General features: G+C 41.7%; 1 protein-coding gene and 1 non-coding gene across 2 annotated transcripts; both read right to left on the bottom strand.

Moving 5' to 3' along the window:
- Positions 1-49: 49 nt before the first annotated feature.
- On the bottom strand, positions 50-121 carry trnaa-cgc (transfer RNA alanine (anticodon CGC)). Its single transcript has one exon. It is a non-coding gene; the product is annotated as a tRNA-Ala (tRNA).
- A 160-nt stretch (positions 122-281) lies between these two features.
- LOC129865797 (uncharacterized) lies at positions 282-19,372 on the bottom strand. The gene is made up of 3 exons (XM_055938811.1): positions 5,449-19,372; positions 2,730-2,846; positions 282-2,408 (listed from the first exon to the last, which is right to left on the bottom strand). Exon 3 carries the CDS (start codon positions 2,404-2,406, stop codon positions 1,741-1,743), a length of 666 nt encoding a protein of 221 aa, XP_055794786.1. The 5' UTR covers positions 2,407-2,408; positions 2,730-2,846; positions 5,449-19,372; the 3' UTR covers positions 282-1,740.
- Positions 19,373-19,408: the final 36 nt, after the last annotated feature.

Here is a 19,408-nt window from a genome sequence, read left to right as displayed (position 1 = left end):
ATCATTTTGTGTTGTAATGAATTTCTTGGGTTGACAATAGGTAAAAACATGGAGATGCCGGGGATTGAACCCGGGGCCTCATACATGCGAAGCATGCGCTCTACCACTGAGCTACATCCCCATTGGCTACAGGCGAAGTTGCAAAAAGGGTTATAAAGCTAGTATATCTAATAAATTAATCACTAAAATTATATTTATGACTTTAAAAAGTATAAGTATTATAGCCTACACTTTTTATAATACTTATATTTATTTTTTTGAAAAACACACTTTCAATAATAGTAATTTGGAAAATATTTTTTTATTTCAACAGTATAACTATCAAATCGAATCAAATCAAATATGATATGTCACATGCGCCGAATACAACAGTGAATTGCTTGCTTACAAGCCCTTAACCAACAATGCAGTTTTAAGAAAAGGAAACAGACAATATAATCACATCAGCGCAAACACTTAAAAGCCTCATGCAACCGTTATTATATCAATATCAAATGACTTCTGGGTAACAATTAAGAACCTTTACTATAATAGTTTCTCATTCAAATGGACAGAAATAGCCTTTTTGCAGAAAAATATTTCTCAAGCAAGAATTTTGCTAGGACTGTCAGGGAGTGGTCTGAGTGGGAGGGGAATGCCATGCAAACCTGCTGATTTAAAAAAATGTTTTTAATAACCTTTATTTAACCAGGAAAAGCACATTAAGACCCTCTTTTTCAATGGAGACCTGGCCAAAAAGGCAGCAACAATCAATACATTATACAATTATAACATACAACAATACAATTCAACAACATGTTCCAGCCTAAAAAAAAACATTTACACTCCTCTGTAACAGTCTCTCATCAAAAATAAAAATGTAAAGGCCCTGTGTAGATTGTATTTTCAACCAGCAACTATCAGGAATAACACTGATCAAATATGTTCACACTTTTACAGTGTTTGTTTCATCAGTTGCTGTACAACATCATACAAAACATAAGCGAAACATCATTTTGACTGCACTGGGCCTTTAAGTTGTATCAGAAAATAAAAAATTGTCACATGCAAATCAATGAAATGGTTGGCCTATGGCTCTCTGACTGTGGCAGAGGCTCCAATTCACTACATGGATTTCTCTGGAAATAAACATAATGCACAAAATACATGAAACAGTATAGCACAAAGTCAAGCCATAGGCCTGGGCTGCACAACCCTCTTCCTGGAGATTAACGTCCTATGGGTTTTCAGTCCAACCCTAATTTAACACACCTGATTCTACTAATTAGCTGCTCAACAATACCTTAACTAGCTGAATCAGATATGCTAAATTAGGATTGGACTGAAAACCTTCAGGACAGTAGATCTCCAGGAAGAAGGTTGGGCAGGCCTATCTAAATAGCTATTCAATTCATAAAATATACAGAACACAAATATTTACAATACAAATCATCTCATAGAAACAGTGCAAACCCCAAAACTCCCAAACCGTTTAAAAATGAGATTTTATATCTAAAATACATTAATATAGCTTCATGTATTCAAGCTGCAATTGTTGCTCTTGTCAGTCACTTTGATAATTGGATTGATTTAGTACACTCTCTGTTGCTCTCTGCCTTGATTGTTATATCACTGGTTTGTAAGGTTTACAATTATGACGATGATGATGATGGTGATGATGACAAGTAGCCAATGTTCTGTCAAGCGCTATTACTGTACACAAATGTATTATGGAACTCTTTCCCCTTTCTGATCCTTTCCTCACAATGCAGTCACATCCTTGTTGTCTTTGCCTCCCTCATAATCTTCAGACCAGATAGCACTACCAGAGTACTGATGCAGGTGTATCAGCAAACCTCCCCGTCCACTTTCTTCTCCTCCCGCTGCTCCCTCATCACCTTTGCTATCCCCCTTTTCCTCCATATTCTCCTCTCTCTTCCCCTCACACTCTCTCCTCTCCTTCTTCGCGTCCATGACCTTCACTCTCTCCGTCAGGCCACAGCCCTCCGCACTGGAGTAGTCATCCGAAGAGTCGTCCACTCGGCCCTCCCTCTCACCCCCCTTCTCCTTATCCCCCTCCTCCTTCTTCCCCTCCCCCTCACTTTCCCCTCCCTCACTCACTCTCTCTACATCCTCCTCTTCGTCTCTCTGTTCCTCCTCTCCTACAGTCTCCTCATCCTCACTGAGAGGCCAAAGGCGACGCCTGAACCACACCTCCAGGACTTGGACCCCGCCCCTCACCCGGTCCCTGGCCCCACCCTCCCCAAGGACCAGTTGGTGGACTGTGTACTGGCCATTAGTCTGGCGGTTTAGCCACATGTACAGAACGACCAGGAGGGCAACGAGGGTGAACAGGATGAAGAAGACAGTCAAGACGACAAAGGAGGAGGTGGTTTGGTCTTTGATTTCTGGATCGTAAGTAGTCATGCCTACAAGAGAGAGTAACATTGGAAAAACTGTTTAAACTGACATTTGACAGGGACATTGGGTTGGATCTAAAGGCATATACAGTATCTCTGATTCAGATCCTGAAGTGATTGGTTGGTCCTCATCTGCACTATAAATATTACATTTCAATTGTCAGACTGAATTGAAATGGAATTGACCCCAACTGTGACAGTCACAAAATACAAGTCTCTTATTCTAAAGCTGTTCAAATCCAGTCATGTTTGGCCTCTTATTAGAACAAAACCATAAATCTGTTATTATTGGGGTTAGCAGGGTAAGATAGATTTGATGTCGCAACGTACCTCTTCAAATAGTTCGCAGAAAAGTTGAAGAAATCTTTGCTCACTGCTGTGGTGGAGATCCAGTTTATTTCCTTTCAATTGGAGGTGATCCATACATTGATTTATTAATGACTGGATCTGTAAAGAAAATATAGTAACATTAGCTTCCTACTGACGAAAATGTTTGCAGTATAATTGAGTAGTATTCATTATACCTCCTGACAAGCAACACAATTCACCTCCCAATTACAATATCCATGCAGCAATTTTTTTAAAATATATATACAGATAATTACACCTGGAAATGTTTGTGGCGGAAAGGTGGACTCTCAGAAAAAAATATTTTACAGGATAACGTATGGCTGGTTTTAAATGTAGACTAAAACCTGCCCATGAATAATAATATGATTATTGTAATCAGAAACTGTCACACTGACTGGTTGTGAATGGTTCTGACAGTTGTGGTGTCATGGTGATTGATGTGCCATGCTATTGTTTCATTGTGCTGTACTGTCCCTGCAGATACAGCACGTCACACCTCACAAACACAGGAAGTGAGTGTGAGGTGTAGGCAATGGGAGAATCTCAATTGCATACTCTTCGCGTCCTCTCTCCTGTCTCCTCATCTTCTTCTCAAAACCCATTGGAGGAGAAGGTCAGAGGGGTGGGACCTCTGTTTTTCTCATCCAATGGGTTTTGAGAAGGAGGCGAGGAGAGCGGAGAGAGGACGCGGGGAGTATGCAATTGAGATTCTCCCCCTGATTCTGCCTGTGTGACTCACTAACAGGAAGCCAGCAGATGCTTTCTCTCCCTCGGTCTTGCTCACTTCTAGTTGAATAATTATAACAGTCAATTGGAAACTGTTATATAGATGAATATGGATGCTTGTATAGATAAATATGGATGCCTGTCAGAGTCGACAAATGCATTTTAAAATAAGTGCACCTGTGGTTTTCCCAAATCTGTGTGGATAGCTGACATATTGAGTAAAGACTAGTTTATAGTTCTAGTTCAGACAGGAATGCAGTGGGATTCATCTACACAACCTTTCAAACGTTTGGGGTCACTTTTGAAAGAAAATCGTTTTTTTGTCCATTAAAATAACATCTAATTTTTCAGAAATACAGTGTAGACATTGTTAATGTTGTAAGTGACTGGAATAGACTGACGAGTTTCAGAAGAAAGTGCTTTGTTTCTGTCTATTTTGAGCCTGTAATCGAACCCACAAATGCTGATGCTCCAGATACTCAACTAGTCTAAAGAAGGACAGTTTTATTGCTTCTTTAAACAGCACAACAGTTTTCAGCTGTGCTAACATAATTGCAAAAGGGTTTCTGTGATCAATTAGTCTTTTAAAATTATAAACTTGGATTAGCTAACACAACGTGCGATTGGAACACAGGAGTGATTGTTGCTGATAATGGCCCTCTATACGCCTATGTAGATATTCCATAAAAAATCTGCAATTTCCAGCTACAATAGTCATTTACAACATTAACAATACTACACTGTATTTCTGATCCTTTTTATGTTATTTTAATGGATAAAAAATGTGCTTTTCTTTCAAAAACAAGGACATTTCTATGTGACCCCAAACTTTTGAACGGTAGAGTATGTGGACTTGTTGTTTCATATGACGTACAAATGTGACATTCTGCTCATCAGATGAAAGTTATCAACAAGGCATAGTCCATCCTAGATTGCCAACTTGATTATGCAAAATACATTAAGCAATGTTTGCTCTCTCTTTCTACATCCTACAATGCCTTTACATTTATGCATATGACCAACCAGCCAATAAGTCGAAGGAATATCTGAACATTTCCCGTTACATGTTTTCATGTGGTGCAGGCAGGCAGGGTACAGTAGGCTGCGTTTAGACAGGCAGCCAATTCGGATCTTTTTTCCACTAATTGCTCTTTTGAACAACCACAGTAGATCTTTTCACATCAGATCTTTTTCAGAGCTGATGTGATTGGTCAAAAGACCAATTAGTAGGAAAACTATTAGAATTAGACTGCCTTTGTAAAGGCAGCCGTATTGGGGTGGAGCACTGATTTAATAAGGATCTTTAATAAGGATCTCACTTAGGGATGTGCTGTTTACATACTCTGTTTATATGCATAATAGTTACACAGCATTAGCACAGATAACCTAAATGTTTTAAGCAAAGGCCCACTTGATATGTAACCATTAACCACACCCTTTAACCCCAATGCAATTCTTTCATTTTGTAGATTGGGTATTGGCATTTTATTCAGATACCCATTAGCTGTTGTTGAAGGTGCAGCTACTCTTCCTGGGCTCCACACAAGACATAAAACATGATATAATTCAAAACCTCAATAGACAAGAACAGCTCAAGGACTGAACTACATACACTAACATTCTTCTTACAGTTCTGAAACTAAATACACCAGGGTCACACCCAAAAAAAGAAAAAGGGGGGGAAATATGTAAAAGTCCTAAAAAGACTAAATAAAAACACAGTGGAAGGAGAGAAACAGTGGTGGGAGAAAAGTGAGGAGGAGATGTGGAAAGAGAGATTGAGTGGAGAGTGTGAAGCTGAAGGTGGACATACAGAGAGAGTGGAAAGAGCCGTGACAAGATGGTCACACATAGGAAGATGAGAGAAATGTCAGAAAGATGGAAGAAAATGTTCAAACAGATCCAGACCATAAAATGCCAAACATAGGGGAGATTTGATGAATTATCATTGATTAAAAAAATGTAAACTCACCAATGTGTTGCTATAAAATGAACAGTCTGAACGATGGTTTCAAAAGAGACAGACCCAACGAGGCAGGTGTTAGTGGTGGCACTTTTTTAAACAAGAGAGGGGACACAGAAACTTAAAGATAGGCGTGTAAGAAATAGAGCGAGAGGGGATATAATGTGGGTGGAGAGAGAGAAACACAGAGAGACAGAGACAGAGAGAACCTCCTGCCGAATGTATGACCATATTAGAGACACATATTTCTCTCAGATTACACAGACCCACAAAGAATTTGAAAAACAAACCCAATTTTGATAAACTCCCATATCTATTGGGTGAAAAACCACAGTGTGCAATCACATCAGCAAGATGTCTGTCCTGTTGCCACAAGAAAAGGGCAACCAGTGAAGAACAAACACCATTGTAAATACAACCTATATTTATGTTTATTTATTTTACCTTTCGTACTTTAACTATTTGCACATCATTACAACACTGAGACAGAGAGAGAAAGACAGAGAGAAACAGATAGAGAGAGACAGATAGAGAGAGACAGAGAGAGAGAGACAGAGACAGAGAGAGCGAGAGAGACAGAGAGAGCGAGAGAGACAGAGCGAAGGGCAGAGATGACTTTATTTAAAAAAAAATATATATTTAACCTTTATTTAACCAGGCAAGTCAGTTAGGAACAAATTCTTATTTGCAATGACAATTGATAATTGATAGATAAACCAACCCACTAACTCAAGCAGGGTGGAGGGGAAATGTTGCAAGGGGTGATAAGCAAGTAAAGTGTGCACCCAAATATACATAGAAAGAGGAAGCTGTAGTGTTCTGTGTACTTTAGCTGTAGTGCAGATTGAAGGTTTGGCAGCTGGTGTGCAGGGTAGCTACATGAGTATCAGATGTGCAGCCAGACGTATTAGCCACTCCTTTTACCTCTTCTCTTTCAACCATAACGGTTTTCGATTCCTCATCAATCCATGGAGCCTCAACAGTTCAAACAGTCAGTTTCTTAACAGGTGCATGTTTATCAATAATTGTAAGAAGCAATTTCATAAATTCATCAAGTGCAGCATCTGGATGCTCCTTATTCATTTTAGAGCGGTAGGTAGCCTAGTGGTTAGAGTGTTGGGCCAGGGGAAAGGTTGCTGGATCGAATCTCTGAGCTGACAAGGTTAAAAAATCTGTCTACCTGTCCCTGAACAAAGCAGTTAACCCAATGTTCCCTTGTAGGCCATCATTGTAAAGAAGAACTTGTTCTTAACTGACTTGCAAACAAATATTTTTTACATCATCTACAGCAAAATCTTTTGTATGATCCCTTATACACAATTTTAGGCCCAGCTTTTGGAACTTAGGCTTTCTTGGATATAGCCACTATATTGTGATCACTGCATCCAAGGGGTACAGATACAGCTTTAGAACAAAGTTATACAAATGTGATCAATACATGTGGATGATCTTGTTCCTGTAGTGTTTGTAAACACCCTGGTAGGTTGATTAATAACCTGAACCAGATTACAGTCACTGGTTACAGTAAGAAGCTTCCTCTTGAGTGGGCAGCTTGATGAAAACCAGTCAATAAAGAAAGTAGACCTCTCTGTTTACCTCACATACACTATCAAGCATTTCACACATTATTTAGATACTGACTGTTAGCACTTGTTGGCCTATAGCAACACCCCAACAGAAAAGGCTTTAAATGTGCCAAGTGAACCTGAAACCACAACACTTCAATAACACTTGACATATGAGCTTCTCTAAGCATTACAGGGATATGGCTCTGAATATATACAGCATTTCTGCCTCTTCTATAGATGGTATATCCTTGTATTGCTACTGCTGTATCATCAAATGAATTATCTAAGTGAGTCTCAGAAATGGCTAATATATGAACCTTATTTCTATGGTTACATATATTAATATGGGCTATTTTCAGCCCTTTCCTGGGTAGCTTATCAGAGATAAAGCAAGAGAAAAAAATATTCATTCAGCAGTTCATTAATCAATTGGTGTGTGAAAGTGTGGTGTGTGCTGCGAGGTTAAAGCTATGAACCTACAGTCTTGGTTCTCTCATCCCTTCCAGGCATTTTTGGGACGGAGGATGGACAATGAGCCTGTCATAGCGGATGTAAGCTATGTCCACACGCGCTCTGGCAGCTTTCATGGTTGGGATAAGGTCTTTTCTCTTCTGGCGCATAGCTTCAGGATAGTCCTTGTTGAGGAAGATATACATTCCTCTCAAGTTCTTGGTTCTTTCTAGAACAACTACCTTACAGAACAGCTACCTCGGCCTGGGCATGTCACCTGGACCGGTGGTGGGATTTCCAGTTCTGTTGGCGCGCTCCACCTCAATCTTCCGCTGGTCCATTTTCAATTTCTATGAGATCACTTCCCTCACTTTGTCCTCAGACTCCCTCCAGGTCTCGTGGAGATTCTGCAATTCCGTCCACAACCTAGTTGTTCCGTCTTGATTGTACCTCGAGATAATCTGGTTTATCTGTTATTGTTATCATGGATTCATACAGAGAATTGATGTCCTCTCTCAGTGATTTACAGATTGCTATCATCTTGCCGTTCTCCTGTTTAAACTCATCAAGAGGACCCTGGGAGAACTGCAAACTGTTCTTCAGGTCCTGGACCTCTCTGATCAGGTCATGCATTATTTTATTAGTTTACTCCACCAGTAATTGGACAAAACACTTCAAGCTATTTTGTTATTTTTGTAACAACTGCTTGTAGAACTCCTTTTGTTAGTTTAAAAAATCCTTCACCTAGTTGTCCATGTTGACCAATTTATCTGTGCATTCTGAAAAGCTATCCAAGGATTGTTCCATAGGATTTTGTTTTTAGGGAGTGATTTTGTGAAAGTGAAAGTCGATGTGAAAGATGCGTGATTGTGAGATACGACAAATTAAGCTGATTGAAATTTGGATAATAAGATTGATTGAAATGTGGATATTAAGAGATTGAAACTTTAGAGATAAAGTAACATAATATTGAGTATAATGGGTTACTAGAGATGTAACAATAGAAACAAATATATATACAATTTGCACACCCACACGTAGACGTATGTAAGTGGTGTAAAAAGTATTATGAGAAATGTTCAGAGTGGTCCCTTTTTGGATAATTTGAGGTGTGATAAGGTTAAAGCATTGTATGGGACTTGACTTACCCCTAACCAATAAAACTAGAAATAGAACCAATGAATGTTGAACATGATTTTCTATTAACTAAACTTAAGGCTACAATTGATTGTACTCCTGATTTTTGTTGATATCCCAAACGATGAGATATTAAACCAATGAGTAAGCAGGCAAATTGAACCAGTGCCCCAGGATGACTGGGGGTCTGACACTGCCTCCCAGTCTATTTTGTCTCAAGTGCCAGAAACCTTATGGATAGAACATTCCAATGACAGTGCCGTGCTAGCCTAGTTATAAAAACTGTTTATCTCTCCCCTTCTAAATTGACCAATATATTTTATACATTTGGCATATTACATACGAAGCTTAAAATAGACATTTAATAAGTGTGAAGCAGAAAGTGAAATAAATATATAGACTAACATTGTTAGGGTAGACTAAAATGAAATCAATGCCTTCCAATATGGAGAAGGTTATCATGTTTGTTTTGTTTTAAACCTTGCAAGAGGGGGAAAAGCAGAATGTTGTTTGAGAGTGATCTGTGTGTATTAACAAAGTGATTGAGAAGATCTTCCTATTGGGAAAGAAAGAAACAGATACGGAGACTAGTGAAAGTAACAACGTGAATAGTAATTGGCTTTCAGATAGCACTCCAATAATGCAATATTTTAGTAATTTCAAGTAATAAGACAAAGGGATTGAGCATTGGGACTGATATTAAATTAGAGGCTGCTCACTCTTCAAGGCCTGGTCCATTGCTCTTGTGTTTAAGTGATCTGTTGTTTGGGTTAGAGATCAGCTTCCTGTGGAACAATAGCTACCAGTACACACTGAACTCAAATAGGCTGTACGAGACACAGTGGGGAAATTTGGGACAGAGGTATGAATAATTGAATAAGACACGTTTTTGACAATGTATTACTCAATTCTATAGTATGGGTAGCACCAGGGATTAAAGTAAGAAGGTAATGTCATCTAAAACAGTAATCTGTTTCCATTACCTGGAACAGTGTCCAGTGATTTAAGTGGGTAATGTAATCTAAAACAACAATATGTTTCCATTACCTGGAACTGTGTCCAGTGATTTAAGTGGGTAATGTAATCTAAAACAACAATATGTTTCCATTACCTGGAACTGTGTCCAGTGATTTAAGTGGGTAATGTGATCTAAAACAACAATATGTTTCCATTACCTGGAACTGTGTCCAGAAGAAGTAGATCCAAGTAAATGTTTTAGTACCGAATATTGTGCTGATAAGCCAGCACCAACTTTTTGAAGGTCCTAGCAGATTTGTTCAACAGGTTTTAAATTGTGACTAAGTTTATGTCCCAGGGATAGTTTGTATGGAATTGTATGTCAACGCAACAGGTCGAAATGACAATGATTACAAGAGAGGGGCTCTGGGTTTGTTTACTTTAGAAGGTGCCTATTCAGCTTGACGGGACACTGTATCATGTGATGTGTCTATCAAGTTTTTTTTCTACGTTTATCAATGATTCTGTATCTCTCCCTTTGAAAGGATTCCCAAGGCAAGTGCCTTAGGAGAGCAGTTAAAGGTACCCGGATCCAGCTGTTAATATAGAATGGTAATTATAGCGGGCAAGGAATCTATATACAAGGGGGCACCATGCCAGCACCCACACACAACCCACCTGTTAATTAATATTTGTTAGTGGTTAATACTCTGTTTGATTTATTGATGAGGGTCTTAAATTAAAGTGATAGAACCAATGTGAAGCACTAAGGACTGTCATTCTAAATTTGGGTTGGATAATTTATCAATATTTATAATTATGATATGGGAAGGAGAGGCTTGTAGAGACAGAGCTATACCCCTAAATTGTGAGGAGAGCCACTAGATTGTAGCTTGGGCTAACCTTGCCCCAATCCCATTCTTATCAAGGTTGGTGTGAAACTGTTATAACATGTGTTCTCTCTCTTCCCTGTGAAAGTTATGCATGTGCTCTAGGCCAAATTCGGGAGATCTCTAGAGACATAGAGAAAATTGGCAATGCTAAAAGAATTGCGTAAATTATCTCTGCAAAACAGAGAGGCTCTTGACTATATTTTGGCAGGTCAAGAGGGCACTTGTGCAATCATTGGCGATGAATGTTGTACTTTTGTCCCAGATCACTCTTCTAATATGACTGATCTCGCCGAATACATTGCCACTGTTGCTAAGAATAATTCCCCACAACCAGAGTGGACGCCTGCAACTTGGTTGGAATCCCTGTTTGAAAGGTTGCTAGATCGAATCCCCGAGCTGACAAGGTAAAAAAAAAAATTATTCTGCACCTGAACAAGGCAGTTACCCCACTGTTCCTAGGTTGTCATTGTAAATAATAATTTGTTCTTAACTGACTTGCCTAGTTAAATAAAAAATTGTATTACCATACTATTTAGATTGTATAACCCAGAATGAAGGGTTTGAAATTATGAAGTGGCTGTTTTTTTCTGCGTTGATTTCCCTAACTTTAATAGGAGTATAGAATATTATGATATAGAAGCTAAAATCTAAATGCTTACATTAAAATGTAATGATTATCATCACACAAGTGATAAGAGAATGGAATGTTATGGAAATGTGTATGTTTGTGCTTTTCTAATAACAAATTTGTGTGTTATGTTTGTGCTTTTCTATAAACCAATTTCTGTGTTCATGCAAGTGACTGATTGAACGAATCCTCACTGTCAGTATCTGCAATTTGGCAGTACGCCTAGAACCTTGTTTAGAGAAAGGGATATCTCAGTTTCAAGGTCTCAGCTTAGAGAGAAGAAGCCTTGTGGGGTGTTGGTCTGTCACATGCATGACCCAGTATTTGATCGTCACATGAATGAAGCAAACATTAATTATGAATGATGAATAAGCTACATCATGCAAATATAACTTGTCAGTATATAAGGGAACTAACGGGACTGCCCTGTTAGAGCTCACTTCAGACCGGTACTTTATGCATCTAAGTTTGACTACGACCTCTCCAGCTTTGCTGACAAAAAAGTATGATTCATTTAAGATTGACTTTGAGTGTCCCTGTGTAAGAATTTCCACAACAGCTCTTAGCTTTATCCTTTGAAAATAGACACAAGAAAATATTCTATGGAATTGATTTGTACAACAATGGAGGGTTGATGTCACTAAAGCAACCCACCAATTAACATACTGTATGTGCAAAGTCAAATTCAGGCGCCGACAGATGGCCGCCTCGCTTTGCGTTCCTAGGAAACTATGCAGTATTTTGTTTTTTTACGTGTTATTTCTTACATTGTGTGGCAGATGAATCAGAATTAGTTGGGTAACATAGATAAATAAGATGTTTTATTTATATAATATGCTTATGTGAGATACTTGTCATTAGAATGTATCCTTTTGGACTATACTGTTGGCAGTTGCACTTTTTCCTTCTCAGCTAGGGCTCAGTCACTTGGGGCCCAGAGAGGGGAGAGGTCAGGCTTGTCTTTCACATGTCCCTGGTGCTATGCAGAATATCAGAAAGGGAAGAGGACAGAATGGAACATTGTCTTCATATGTGAATGTATCTGTTAGAAGGGATGGCATGATTAAGGGGGAACCAATTATCTCTTGGCTCCACAATGTCTGTGTGCAAGTCACTCCCCTCAGTGAGCTTGTCTAGGAGTGGGGAGAAGAGGGGGTTTACTTGAGATAGGAGTATATAAGAGTTGACAATTGAGTTATGCCTTGGATGAGGTAATGTTTTGGTACTATGAAGTACCAGGAACGAGATTAGAACCTCGATTTAGAGACCAAACTGAGCGATAATTTATAGCTAATGCTATCTGGCTATGGGATACTCCTTTCTCAAGTAAAAGGCCCTTTGTGAAGAGTTCCTAAAGATCTGTGGTTCGTCATGTAAGTTGAGAGGGGTGTATCTTTGCTATAAAATATCTCAGTTGCCATTATGTTAGGACTCTCAACAATTCATTATAGAAAGTGAATTGTTGAAAGTCACAGGGCTATGGTAAAGCTCACATTATTAAAGATGAAGTTTAAGTATAACTGACTGGTGTGTGGTTTGTAACTCTCCTCATTTGGCAATACAGGAAATTGCCACGACAATTGTTACCCCAGGTAGTCTAGGTTTTATTACGTACAGTCGGGAGGAACTATTGGATATAAGAGCAACGTCAACTCACCAACATTACGACCAGGAATACAACTTTCCCGAAGTGGATCCTCTGTTTTGCCTACCACCCAGGACAATGGATCGGATCCCAGCCAGCGACCCAAAACAACGAAGCCGTAAAAGGGGAAGACAAAGCGGTCTTCTGGTCAGGCTCCGGAGACGGGCACATCGCGCACCGCTCCCGAGCATACTACTCGCCAATGTCCAGTCTCTTGACAACAAGGTAGATGAAATCTGAGCAAGGGTAGCATTCCAGAGAGACATCAGAGACTGAAACGTTCTTTGCTTCACGGAAACATGGCTCACTCGAGACACGCTATCGGAGTCGGTACAGCCAGCTGGTTTCTTCACGCATCACGCCGACAGAAACAAGCATCTTTCTGGTAAGAAGAAGGGCGGGGGGGTATGCCTTATGATTAACAAGACGTGGTGTGATCATAACAACATACAGGAACTCAAGTCCTTCTGTTCACCTGACTTAGAATTCCTCACAATCAAATGCCGACCGCATTATCTACCAAGAGAATTCTCTTCGATTATAATCACAGCCGCATATATTCCCCCCAAGCAGACCAGGGCTGGTAAAACCCTGGATCATTGTTATTCTAACTTCCGCAACGCATATAAGGCACTCCCGGGCCCTCCTTTCGGAAAAGCTGACCACGACTCCATTTTGTTGCTCCCTGCCTATAGACAGAAACTAAAACAGGAAGCTCCCGCGCTCAGGTCTGTTCAACGCTGGTCCGACCAATCTGATTCCATGCCTCAAGATTGCTTCGATCACGTGGACTGGGAAATGTTCCGCATTGCGTCAAACAACAACATTGATGAATATGCTGATTCGGTGAGCGAGTTAATTAGCAAGTGCATCGGTGATGTTGTACCCACAGCGTTAATTAAAATATTCCCCAACCAGAAACTGTGGATTGATGGCAGCATTCGAGCGAAACTGAAAGCGCAAACCACTGCTTTTAATCAGGGCAAGGTGACCAGAAACATGACCGAATACAAACAGTGTAGCTATTCCCTCCGCAAGGCAATCAAACAAGCTAAGCGTCAGTATAGAGACAAAGTAGAGTCGCAATTCAACGGCTCAGACACGAGAGGTATGTGGCAGGGTCTACAGTCAATCACGGATTACAAAAAGAAAACCAACCCCGTCGCGGACCAGGATGTCTTGCTCCCAGACAGACTAAACAACTTCTTTGCTCGCTTTGAGGACAATACAGTGCCACTGACACGGCCTGCTACCAAAACCTGCGGACTCTCCTTCACTGCAGCCGACGTGAGTAAAACATGTAAACGTGTTAACCCTCGCAAGGCTGCAGGCCCAGACGGCATCCCCAGCCGGGTCCTCAGAGCATGCGCAGACCAGCTGGCTGGTGTGTTTACGGACATATTCAATAAATCCTTATCCCAGTCTGCTGTTCCCACATGCTTCAAGAGGTTCCTGTTCCCAAGAAAGCTAATGTAACAGTATAACTTTAAACCGTCCCCTCGCCCCGACACGGGCGCGAACCAGGGACCTTCTGCACACATCAACAACAGTCACCCACGAAGCGTCGTTACCCATCGCTCCACAAAAGCCACGGCCCTTGCAGAGCAAGGGGCAACACTACATCTAGGTTTCAGAACAAGTGACGTAACTGATTGAAACGCTACTAGCGCGTACCCGCTAACTAGCTAGCCATTTCACATCCGTTACACTCACCCCCCTTTCAACCTCCTCCTTTTCCGCAGCAACCAGTGATCCGGGTAAACAGCATCAATGTAACAGTATAACTTTAAACCGTCCCCTCGCCCATACCCGGGCGCAAACCAGGGACCCTCTGCACACATCAACAACGGTCGCCCACAGCGGAGCAAGGGGCAACACTACATCTAGTTTTTAGAGCAAGTGACGTAACTGATTGAAACGCTACTAGCGCGTACCCGCTAACTAGCTAGCCATTTCACATCCGTTACACTAAGGTAACTGAGCTAAACGACTACCGCCCCGTAGCACTCTCTTCCGTCATCATGAAGTGCTTTGAGAGACTAGTCAAGGACCATATCACCTCCACCCTACCTGACACCCTAGACCCAATCCAATTTGCTTACCACCCCAACAGGTCCACAGACGACGCAATCGCAACCACACTGCCCTAAACCATCTGGACAAGAAGAATACCTATGTGAGAATGCTGTTCATCGATTACAGCTCAGCATTTAACACCATAGTACCCTCCAAACTCGTCATCAAGCTTGAGACGCTGGGTCTCGACCCCGCCCTGTGCAACTGGGTACTGGACGTCCTGACGGGCCGCCCCCAGGTGGTGAGGGTAGGTAACAACATCTCCATCCCGCTGATCCTCAACACTGGGGCGTTCTGAGCCCTCTCCTGTACTCCCTGTTCACCCACGACTGCGTGGCCATGCACGCCTCCAACTCAATCATCAAGTTTGCAGACGACACTACAGTGGTAGGCTTGATTACCAACAACGGCGAGACGGCCTACAGGGAGGAGGTGAGGGCCCTCGAATTGTGGTGTCAGAAAAATAACCTCACACTCAACGTCAACAAAACAAAGGAGATGATCGTGGACTTCAGGAAACAGCAGAAGGAGCACCCCCCAAACCACATCGACGGGACAATAGTGGAGAGGGTAGTAAGTTATAAGTTCCTCGGCGAACACATCACGGACAAACGGAATTGGTCCACCCACACAGACAGTGTGGTGAAGAAGGCGTAGCAGCGCCTCTTCAACCTCAGGAGGCTGAAGTAATTTGGCTTGTCGCCAAAAGCACTCAAACTTTTACAGATGCTCAATCGAGAGCATCCTGTCGGGCTGTATCACCGCCTGGTAGGGCAACTGCTCCACCCACAACCGTACGGCTCACCAGAGGGTAGTGAGGTCTGCACAACGCATCACCGGGGGCACTACCTGCCCTCCAGGACACCTACACCACCCGACGTCACAGGAAGGCCATAAAGATCATCAAGGACAACAACCACCGGAGCCACTGCCTGTTCACCCCGCTATCATCCAGAAGGCGAGGTCAGTACAGGTGCATCAAAGCAGGGACCAAGAGACTGAAAAACAGCTTAAATCTTAAGGACATCAGACTGTTAAACAGCCACCACTAACATTGAGTGGCTGCTGCAAACATACTGACTCAACTCCAGCCACTTTAATAATGTAAAAATGTATGTAAAAAAATGTATCACTAGCCACTTTAAACAATGCCACTTCATATAATGTTTACATACCCTACATTACTCATCTCATATGTATATACTGTACTCAATACCATCTACTGCATCTTGCCTATGCCGTTCTGTACCATCACTCATTCATATATTTGTATGTACATATTCTTTCATTCCTTTACACTGTGTGTATAAGGTAGTTGTTGTGGAATTGTTAGGTTAGATTACTCGTTGGTTATTACTGCATTGTCGGAACTAGAAGCACAAGCATTTCGCTACACTCGCATTAACATTTGCTAACCATGTGTATGTGACAAATAAAATTTGAAGTTCAAGGTTCACAGATGCATACAGTCCAATGACCACAGAGTGGCTGAATCTAACTGGACATAGTGATTCTGCTAATAAATACCAACTCTTATAAAAGCAGCTCGCACTCTAACGAGCAATTGATATCAGTTGTATCAGGATTTCCCAAACTCGTTCCTGTTAAGGCACACACCTGACTATATAAGGTCCCACAGTTGACAGTGCATGATAGAGAAAAAACCAAGCCCTGAGGTTGAAGGAATTGTCCATAGAGTTCCGAGACAGAATTGTGTTGAGGCACAGATCTAGAGAAGGGTACCAAAACATTTCTGCAGCATTGACGGTCCCCAAGAACACAGTGGCCTCCATAATTCTTAAATGGATGAAGTTTGGAACCACCAAGACTCTTCCTAGAGCTGGCTGCTCGGCCAAATTGAGCAATCGGGAGAGAAGGGCCTTGGTCAGGGAGATGACCAAGAATCCGATGGTCACTCTGACAGAGCTCTAGAGTTCCTCTGTGGAGAACCTTCCAGAAGGACAACCATCTCTGCAACACTCCACCAATCAGGCCTTTATAGTAGTGGCCAGACGGAAGCCACTCAGTAAAATGCACACGACAGCCCGCTTGGAGTTTGCCAAAAGGCCCCCAAAGGACTCTCAAACCACGAGAAACAATATTTTCTGGTCTGATGAAACCAAGATTGAACTCTTTGGCCTGAATGCTAAGCGTCATATCTGGAGGAAACCAGGCCCCGCTTATCACCTGGCCAATACCATCCCTACGGTGAAGTATGGTAGTGGCAGCATCATGCAGTGGTGATGTTTTTCAGCGGCAGGGACTGGGAGACTAGTCAGGATCGAGGGAAAGATGAACGGAGCCTGGGGTCTGAATACTTATGTAAATGTAATATTTCAGTTTGTATTTCTTTATACAATTGCAAACATTTCTAAAACTAAATTTTTGCTTTGTCATTATGGGGGGTATTGTGTGTAGATTGATGAGGGAAAACAATTTCATTAATTTTAGAATAAGGCTGTAACGTAACAAAATTTGGAAAAAGTGGAAGGGTCTGAATACTTTCCGAATGCACTATGTTAAGAGTTGAAGCAGTGCAGAACCACTCGGCTGACAGACACTGCATAGCCCAGAGGCAGGAAGTGAGTGGTTCAAGAGACACAGAGCTGATGCTTTTTTAACCTGGGACCACATCCTGTTGTGTGCTCCACTGGCTAGTACAAACACAACCCAATAAACTTCTGGGGAACCGTAGAGATAGATTTGAATTAATGTACATTTTTCTATGATGTTGTGGGAGGACTAAACTTGACAGTCCATTTCTAATGCTGAATATAATTGAGTTCTTCTTTCCAAAGCGTTGAGGAACCAATCAGAAAAGCTTCAGGAGCATGCTTACCCTGTATGATAACACAAGATGATAACCACTGGGTTACAGTGTATGATAACAAAGATGAAAACCACTGGGTTACACTGTGTATGATAACACAAGATGATAACCACTGGGTTATGGCGCCGGAGATGAAGGCAGACATTTTACGAAGCAGAATCATTTTTTTCCTTTCACGACTCTGACGAGCCCGACGCGAAGGATATACTGCTTTCTCGGGAACAGGCCCAGATCCCCGCGATTTGCGTGAATTTGTAGGCGATCTAATAAACCCCCACTTCCCTTCATTCTGATAGCAAACATGGAGAATAAAATCGACGAGCTACGCTGAATATTAAACTACCAACGCGACATTAAAACTAACATCTTTTGCTTCACGGCATCGTGGCTAAACGTCGACACTATCAATATACAGCTGGCTGGTTACACGCTATTCCGGCAGGATAGACATGGGGCGGCGGACTATGTATTTTTGTAAAAAACAGCTGGTGCGCGATATCCAATGAAGTATCGCGCTATTGTTCGCCTGAGGTAGAGTATCTCATGATAAGCTGTAGACCACACTTTCTACCTAGAGTTTTCATCTGTATTTCTCGTAGCTGTTCACATACCACCAGTCAGAGGCTGGCACTAAGACAGAATTGAATGAGCTATATTCCACCATAAGCAAACAAGAAAACGCTCACCCAGAGGTGGTGCTCCTAGTAGCCAAGGACTTTAATGCAGGGAAACTTAAATCCGTTTACCAAATTTTTATCAGCATGTTAAATGTGGAACCAAAGGGAAGAAAAAAAAAAGAAATCGCTGGGCCACCTATACTCCACACACAGAGACGCATACAAAGCTCTCACTCGCCCTCCATTTGGCAAATCTGAACATAGTTATATCCTCTTGATTCCTGCTTGCAAGCAAAAATTAAAAGCAGGAAGCACCAGTGACTAGATCAATAAAAAAGTGGTCAGATGAAGCAGATGCTAAAGGACTGTTTCGCTAGCACAGACTGGAATATGTTCCGGGAGTACACCACATCAGCCATTGGCTTCATCAATAAGTGCATCGATGATGTCGTCCCCACAGTGATCGTACATACATACCCCAACCAGAAGCCATGGATTACAGACAGCATCCGCACTGAGCTAAAGGCTAGAGCTGCCGCTTTCAAGGAGGGGGACTCTAACCCGGAAGCTTATAAGAAATCCTGCTATGCCCTCCGACGAATCATCAAACAAGCAAAGCGTCAATACAGGACTAAGATCGAATCGTACTACACCGGCTCTGGCACTCGTCAGATGTGGCAGGGCTTGCAAACCAGGACTTGCAAACCATTCCTCTATACCAGGAATTGTCAAAGACTTCAGACACCCTAGTCATAGACTGTTCTCTTTGCTACCGCACTGCAAGCGGTACCGGAGCGCCAAGTCTAGGCCCAAGAGGCTTCTAAACAGCTTCTACCCCCAAGCCACAAGACTCCTGAACATCTACTCAAATGGCTACCTGAATTTTTTTTTTTATTATAAAAAAATTAAAAGGCTTACCCCCCCCCTCCCCCTTTACACCGCTGCTACTCTCGGTTGTCGTCATCTATGCATAGTCACTTTAATAACTCTACCCACATGTACATACTACCTCAACTAACCGGTGCAGCCACACATTGACTTTGTACCGGTACTCCCATGTATATAGGACACACGTTCGCTATGCCACTAAATAATTGTACTACTGTTAGAACATATTACCCGTTTGTTTACTTTCCTATTTTTCTGTGTGTATGTCAGTACACTGGCT

This window comes from Salvelinus fontinalis, chromosome 11, assembly GCF_029448725.1.
Source record: "Salvelinus fontinalis isolate EN_2023a chromosome 11, ASM2944872v1, whole genome shotgun sequence".
NCBI lineage: Eukaryota > Metazoa > Chordata > Actinopteri > Salmoniformes > Salmonidae > Salvelinus > Salvelinus fontinalis.
Note: the sequence above shows the minus strand (reverse complement) of the source record. Positions and strands in the feature narration are given on the sequence as shown.

Bases quoted from the DNA above. Each gene is read 5' to 3' on its own strand.
- LOC129865797 (XM_055938811.1), bottom strand. From the start codon at position 2,406: ATGACTACTTACGATCCAGAAATCAAAGACCAAACCACCTCCTCCTTT.